Consider the following 8,431-nt stretch of genomic DNA (forward strand, 5'->3'; position numbering starts at 1 on the left):
GACGCAAAACGCGTTGTCACCAGTCTCTTCCTTCGTCAACGAGCACGAACAGGAGCAGCCCGAAGGACTACTACTGGGTTCGATGACCCGCTCCGCTCAAGCATCGGTCGATTTCTTCGTCATTAGTGTTGTCTCCCAATGGGGCACCTCCTCGTTGCTTGTTGATTGGGTCGGTGATCGCCCGTATCGATCATTGTGCCGAACTATAATCGTACGGCCAGCGTTGCCTATCGGTGCGGCGAACAGACGCGATGGTGAGGCTCGGAGGAGCTCAACGATCTTCCTTCTCTGTCTCCCACATCCAGCTCCGCACTCACAGCGCCTGCCCAACTCTTCTAGATGTACTGGCAGCGGTGCCTCATCTTCTGGCTCGCTCTCTCGTCGTATTGACATTCCGTTCCTCCTTTCGGGAACTTCTCTCCCGCCCGCCATCCGGCGGTCTTCCGTCGTCTTCCTTAGATCTTCCTGGTATTTATATCCCGCGCCGCCCTTATGGCGGGGTTTCTTCCCACTCTTCTTGTCGGTCTCCTGGTATTTATATCCCGCCCCCTTTATGGCCGGGGTTTCCCGTGCGCGGGGTATCAGCACCGGGTAACCTCCTCCAGTCGACAGATCGATCTCTCTCTCTCGGATCACCAGTGGCCTCGTTGGCCGGTTGTTGACCACTGTCAAGGGCACGAACGCGGCGAGTCGCATTCACCAGGCTCCGGCCGATGGCGCGGCGTAGACCTCGCTCTCTGTCGTGCCTTTCTTAATCGTCCGCGGCCTCGGCCGAGGCCACCTGCCCTCCTGTGCCACGCCGGATCCCCGAAGTCCGCGCCGTTCTATGGTGGTTCGGTGTCCGCCCGGATACGGTTTACCCGTTGGTAGCCCACCAAGCTACGCGGCTTCAATCTTCTCCTCTGCCGTGGAGCAGGTGCAATCTCCTCTCCTTCTTCCTTCCTGTCGCCCTACTGCCTCCGGCCGAAGTGTCGGCTCACTCCCGCCCTTCGCTAGTTTCGCCCGTCGGCCTCCTCGCGACTTCGACCTCGTGGCTGAGGCGGCGGCTCTTCGTCCGCGCCGTCGCGGAAGTCTCTCTCCTTCCCGGCGATCCAAGCGCGACAGCCCAGCAGTAGGCTGTCGACTCGGTCCGGGCTGTGATTGCTGAACTCCCTCACACATGACCCGGTCCGTCCACACCGAAGCATAGCATGCGATCAGGCGCAATCGTCGGTTCCATTGCCCGCCGTGCCCCATCGCTCTCCTGTCGTCGGTACCGGTTCCTCTCTTTCTTCTCGACTTCGGAGCTCATCTCAGCGACGCGTTCTCTTCATTAACGCGCACTCATCACTTCGGCGAGCAATTGGAAGTTCTCCTCACTCAAATCGACGTCCACCGGTACTGGCCGATCTCTCTCATCAGCCTCGACGACTGCTATCTCTCGTCCCTCCTCTCTCGCCGACCTCTTCTTCTCAGCCGGAAGGCTCCACACTCTCAGGCATACACCGGCGCGATGTACTGCGACGGTTTTTTCGGGGCGTTCCCTCTCCTCTGCCAACGCCTCGTACTGCAGCGGCAAACAGCGCGGCTGATCTTCAACAGTCGCGCCCGAATGTTCCCTGCAACGTAACGCGCGGAATGCGTGTGTCGGCAGATCTCACGAAGTCGCTGCCTCGCCATACGACTACACATCTCTCGGCCACCCCCAGCACGGCTAAGCCTCGTTAGTCGCTTGAGTCTTGGCTATAGCGTTCCAGGTCTCGCATGTGGGCTCCCATCCGTCTGTGTCTCCCAACGGCCTCCTGATGTGAGCTTTCTCGGGGCGACAGGATCGAAGCCGCTGCCGCGCAGCGCTGGCTTGCAGACTCCCACTATCTAGTGTCCGGCAGGTGAGCAGTAGTCTTCTGCCGCTGGTCGCTCCAAATGGCAGCAGCCACTGCGCCGCCGCGTCTCTCTACCCCATTCCTGTTGAATTTGCCGCCTATTCGAACTTCTTGCAAGAAAGGTTTGGAGCGTGACGGCGTTCGGTCCGACCCGCGGTGAAAGGTCCGCACCTTCATCCTCCTCAGCTCCAACTCTTTGGCCGTTTCCTCGGGTACTGTGTGCCATAGGGTCGTCCAGGTGGCGGCCTGGTGTCGTCATGCTGACGCGACAGGATGCAGGTAGCGACGTCTCCGCGACTTGCCATCCTCCGCTCTTGGCTGCCTCCCCCTATGCGTGCAACCGCATCCGTCCCGACTTTTCGGCGAAAAAATTCGCGCCCAATTCCTTCGGCCCGAATCTCTCTCTCCCTCCGAACCTCCGTGGCGAAGTTCGGCGCCCGAATTTCTTCGGCCCGACTCTCTCTCTTTCTCCGAACCTCCGTGGCGAAGTTCGGCGCCCGAATTTCTTCGGCCCGACGTTCTCCGACGTCTCCGGATCCTCTGGTCGGCGTGGTCGGTAGCGTGCCATTTCCTCCGTGCCGAGCCTTCGCTACGTTTGTGCCTGCTTTCGGGCCTCGCCCGCATAGCAAGTGGAGTCGGGTAGCGAGCCTCGTGCCCCTAACCTCCGTCCAGGTTCTCTTCTCCGCTGCGCTCAGTCGCGCACCTGCCTTTCGGCGTCCGGGTTTGCGAAACGTCACCTGGGTCGGGCCGCGCACTTCTCCGCGCGCCTCCCCGCAGCTGACTTCGGCTGAAATCTCCCTGGTATAGTGTCGGCAGGGGAGAATCAAATAGGTTCATCCCGTCGCCTTCACTGTCCGACGCGCTCGAGTAGCCCGGGTTGGCGAATCCCGACCCTTCTCGAGTCTCTCCCTGGAACCACCCACTTGATCGGGCGCTGCGTTCTCTGCGTCGGTCGCTCTCGTCGTTGTCCCAGCCGGACCTCTATTGTGTCTCGATTTGCTCACTCTTCTTCATGATTTCCCCCCGTCTTGTTGCGACGAACTGGCCACTATGGGCTAATCGTAGCGTCAATCCTGGTCACCGCACCAATTCTGTAACCGGCCTCGGCCTCTGCTCTGCCGATCCCTGCGCGCAGTTCGCTTCGGCCGAACTTTTCGGTGTCAGATGTTCGCTCCCCGAACTTTTCGGTGTCCAGATGTTTCGCTCCCCGCAAGGTGCGCGCAGCTTCGCAAGTAGAATCGCGCCGCCTCTAAATACGATTCTCTGCGGTAGTGCTCGCTGCGTCGGTGGTATCGCTGCGGTTGGTAGTACCTTCATCGCGAGAGATTTCTCTCCCGCGCGTGCGTTTGTAGACTGATGAGGATGGTGTGAGGATGCTACGGTTACAGGCGTAATACCCTTCCCTCGGCGGTAAGATTGACGTGTAGACGTGGGGAGAAATGAAGGCGCAGGACAAAAGTGTGGCTAAGAGTGAATAATGTTTATTACAAACACAACGAAAGAATGCGTAAGATACATACTGAACGCGACCGGTAATCGAAACGAGGCCAGCTTTCAAGAGCTTTCTGAGTCGTACTCACGTCGTTTCGGGCGCTGGTGTTAATTCCAGGAATAATATTCTCCCGCACATAGTTAGCTCTGCTCAACGTTACGAGTAACTCGCTAAACTTCGAAATACACATCAGTAAGAATTCCTGAAATAACTCCCTGCACAAACCCTGTAACCTCTCAACTCAACTGCTTCCCGAACATGCTTATCGTCAGCTGCAAACTTAACTGTCTCTCAAACTAACTGCTTAAGCTGCCTCTCGTCAGCCGCAACGTCGTCCGTGGAGCGCCGAGGCACGCGGTGCCGTCTTATACCCTCGCGGCGCACTGCCCATGAGTCAGCTCTCCAGTAAGCCTAGTCCCGCGCGCCGCCTAACACGTACGCTCTGTTCCGCGCACGCCTAACAACCGTAACACGTGATGCCACCGATCGATCGCTCACTGGTCCGAGCCCCCGTGATTGGCTGTTGCTGTTTACCAGCGTGTTATTTCGGTGTCGGTGATTTCGGTGTTGCGTGTGTCGGTAATATACCTCCCGAACGCTATCCCGAAATTCTACTTCCGCGAATCGCTATTTCCGCCGACCTCTCGATTCACCCGGCGCCGTCAAGTTAATGTATGTAATGTAGTTATGTAGTGTATTAGTATGTATGTATGTATGTATCGTAATGTATGTACTGTATGTAAATGTATGTATGTATGTATGTAATGTATGTATGTATGTATGTATGTATGTAATGTATGTATGTATGTATGTATGATGTATGGTATGTAAATGTATGTGTATGTATGTATGTATGTATGTATGTATGTAATATGCTATGTATGCTATGAGTAAGTAGTCATGTATCGTATTATGTATGTATGTCATGTATGTTATGTATGTCAATTGTATTGGGTATGTATGTATGTATGTATGTATGTATGTATGTATGTAGTATGTATGTATGTATGTATGTATGTATGTATGTATGTATGTATGTAATGTATGTATTGTAATGTATGTATGTAATGTATGTATGTATGTATGTATGTATGTATGTATGTAAAGTTAGTGTATGTATGTATTGTGAATGTATGTATGTATGTATGTATTAAATGTATGTATGTATGTATGTATGTATGGCAGTGTATGTATGTTATGTATGTATGTATGTATGTATGTATGCATGCATGCACAATGCCATGCATGCAAATGCATGCATGCATGCATGCATGTCATGCATGCATGCATGCAATGCAATGCATGTATGGCTATGTAATGTATGTATTGTATGTATGTAATGTATGTGTGTATGTATGTATGTATGTATGTATGTATGTAATGTATGCATGTATATATGTATGTATATATATATATATATATATATATATATATATATAATATATATAGAGAGATGAGAGAGAGATAAGAGAGAGAGAGGAGAAGAGCGATATTTGTATATATAGATAGATAGTATAGATTAGATACCTTGTGTGGTGCATGTAGGTTTGTGGGCGTCAGCTGCTCCTACGTCTGTCGCTGAACACATTCATGTCCTGGCCGGAAACGACTACGCTATACTTCCTACTGATGGGCCTGTGCGAGATTCCCGCTACGCGATGAACGCAGTTGACGACGGCACTTTCGGGCCGACGCATCCGCTCCTCGTTTTTCATGACCGCTAGGCGGCGTCGCCTGCCTGGCGACGGCCTTCTGGCCCGAAACGACAATCACGTGGTTGATCACAACTGTTGGCCATCTGCGGCAAGATGGGCGCACGGCGGCGTTCGCCATCAATAATTTCAGGTGCGAGGTGGCTGAAACGGGGCGCAGTCTAAGGCGGTGCTCCGAATTGTTGCTGTAAATGGATAAAAGTTTTGGCTTTACTGGGGCGGCGTTAGCAACGCAGTCACGTTTACGTTTGCGTATGTTTTAAGCTCGTCAAAAGTTAAGCTTACGTCACGTTAGAGCTTGCTTCACGTTACAGCCTGCGCCACGTCACAAGTTTGCGTCACGTACAGATGTCTGGCTGAGGCTGTAACCTACGTCCGTGAGGAATCTCTGCGACCAGCTGGAGCTCATCTAGTGCTGAACGGTTCCCTTATATCACCGTTCATAGGCCTGCTGTGGGTTAATACACACAAACGCAACACGAGCACAACACACACACACAACACACACACAGAAAAAAAACAGCCACACACACACAATGGAGCGTGTCACGGCCGCGGGGCTGCGCCCAACGACACACACACACCACCACACAACAGCGCGCACACACACACACACACACACACACACGCGCGCACACACACACAGCACAAGTCTCGGCACGCACGCACGCACGCACCGCACGCACACACAACACACGCACGCACCGCGCACACACCACACACACACACACACACACACACAAAGACACCCAGCACAACACACACACACATATAATATTATATGATATATGTAAGATACTTTTAGAATAGCCTTGTGTATAATATACTAATAGATGTGATTAATAATACTTGTCATCGTGTCTTAAATATAGTTATATACAATTCAATAAATTACAGGACATCTGCGGGCACTAGCAGATCAACCGTCATCGTTCCACTGTGACCGATGAAAAACGATCTCATAGCTCGCGTATTCTAATGATGTCATCGGTCGCGCTGACGTTGCATTCTAACTGTGTTATCATTGCCTCATACACGATGGTGGTGATGATGATGAATGAGATGATGATGATCGTCATTTCTGTCATGTATAGGGTGTGTATGTGATAGCAAATATACGGATGAGTCAATCTGCGGATAACCATCTGCGTCAGGGGCGGGGTGGCAGTGGAGGGATACGTTTAATAACGTCAGTGTGAACATACGCGCACATCTCAATGCAACACGTCTGCCATTTTCCAGATAAATAGCGGTGGAAGAACCTCCCGCTCACATTTTCGGCGTGTTCGCTGGCTGTGCCGGGATGATTTTGTTTCAATGCTGGCCGGAAACACGTCATCTGAGCACTCCGAAACCATCTTGATTTGGAGGCCCTCACTGGTAAGGAGGTAAAGGCAAGGGAAGCGGTTATCTGTCAGATAGAGCGAGAGTAAGAGAAGGACGGTTACGATGATCCCGGTGCATATTGAATTTATCCAACTTTTGGTTGGGTATGGTGAATATTATCGTTAAACATTGTAATATGCGTGCGAGTTGGATTTAGTGTGATGCGAAGGTTTTCAATTAAATATTAAAAAAACAACACATATTTTAAAATCTCGTTGGGTGAAATTTATTCCCCAATTTAAATGAAATTAAATATTTAAATATGTCTAACATTGTTCAGCTATATATAACGATGACATTTATCTTTTATGTGGCACATCACCCGCAGCTAATGATGAGTCATCGCAGACGACAGACAACGATAACAACATATTATATAACTTAGTGAAAAAGATGTGACTTTAAAGTGTAAAAACCATCTTTGCCCACAATGATTATATATTGGCTGGAGTGTCCATAATATATGACTGTAGTGTCTATAACTATATACGCATAAGTTAAATATATATATATATATATATATATATATATTATATATATATATATAACGATGTGATCATAATATAATATATATATCTGGGGGGCTTTTACACAAAAATGAGTTTCTTGGGAAGCATCGGGGACCTCATGGCTGGATCAGGACTGCAGGAATTCTTGGGGCTAATCTATGCAGACAACGCGGTGGTACACATGATGACAGGCAAGGCTATTGCACGAGCAGTACGAGGACATCGCCTTCTTGATGCAGCACCAAATGCCTTGATTTTGTCAAACGTACGGGGGGGGTGTGCCACTCCCTTAACCATCTGCAGAGCCACATAAAGTGGAGGAGACTAATGAGGCAACAGTGTCACCAGATGATGAGCCTACGACAGACGAAACTGGAAACACTGATCTTGATGAACTTGCTGCCCTCTACAAGAACCTGATGGAAGGTTCCGTGTCTGCAGAGGAGTTCTGCTAAACTGATGTGTTAAGCAGGATCATCAAGGAGCTCCTCAGGGCCAAAACCGAATCCTTGAAGTCCTCTAGGACTGCCACACTTTGGCTACAGTACATGGAGATGGTGGACATACTACGGAAGTTTGTCAGAGCAGAGCGCATTGGCAGCCTCTGGGCACAACCTCTACACCAAATCAGCCCGCCTCTATGTGCAGCAGATGAGCAAGCATCTGGATGAACATCCAGATGTGTACCAACGATTCGAAGAAGGGTTCCATGTTGTCAGAAGAGGTGATCGCCTATGAGCTGGTCTGTCCGTAGATCTCACCATCAAACAGGTCCTGATAAGGAGTATGAAGACCAGCGGTGGCCTGACGAGAGGGCGAGGCATGACGGAGCAACAGCGTCTCATATGGCTGCTCTCCATGCCTGCCTGTGCTGAAGTTAACAATGCTATGCAGCAGCTCACAGGTGTCAACTACAACACTGGTGAACAAAACAACGACATGACAAATGCTAGACAAACACGTGCCATAAAAGACACACATGCAGTTATCAGCTATCTGCAAGAGAGAACACCCTTCAGCTCAGATCCGATCTTGCGCAGCATCTCAACAGGGTTGCATGCAACCAGCACAGTCAATGTGGACTCAGCAAAAACTGTTGGAACAGCTATCCTGACCAACATGGATGGACAAACTGCTGCTGACTACACATTCAAGAGGAAGGATCAGGCCATTACCTTGGCTGCAAAATCGGCAGTAAAGATTGATGGTGAGGCAGTACAGGTGGCTCCCAAGCTGCTTTTTCAGCGACTGACAATTGCTGCAAAAGCTACAGAGGTTCTAAAGTCAAATATGATCTGGAGTCAATCTGTCAGTTACTCACCAGCTCTGTTTGATTCCACACTGCTGCTCCGACAGCCACAGAAGCCAGTGATAGCAGATGCTATCTGGACACTCCGGACACTCCAGGAATCACAAGCCAAGTCTACTACGTGCTGGATGGTGGGGCACTAGTCCAGCGCATTCCATGGG

At 50.6% G+C, this 8,431-nt stretch overlaps 1 protein-coding gene across 1 annotated transcript; it reads left to right on the plus strand.

Moving 5' to 3' along the window:
- The first annotated feature begins 7,747 nt into the window (after window positions 1-7,747).
- On the plus strand, window positions 7,748-8,413 carry LOC106818966. The gene has a single exon (XM_014823632.1). The coding sequence runs from the start codon at window positions 7,748-7,750 to the stop codon at window positions 8,411-8,413; it is 666 nt and encodes a 221-aa protein (XP_014679118.1).
- Window positions 8,414-8,431: the final 18 nt, after the last annotated feature.

This window comes from Priapulus caudatus, unplaced genomic scaffold (genome assembly GCF_000485595.1).
Source record: "Priapulus caudatus unplaced genomic scaffold, Priapulus_caudatus-5.0.1 Scaffold2696, whole genome shotgun sequence".
In the NCBI taxonomy this organism is placed as follows: domain Eukaryota; kingdom Metazoa; phylum Priapulida; class Priapulimorpha; order Priapulimorphida; family Priapulidae; genus Priapulus; species Priapulus caudatus.

Bases quoted from the DNA above. Each gene is read 5' to 3' on its own strand.
- LOC106818966 (XM_014823632.1), top strand. From the start codon at position 7,748: ATGAAGACCAGCGGTGGCCTGACGAGAGGGCGAGGCATGACGGAGCAA.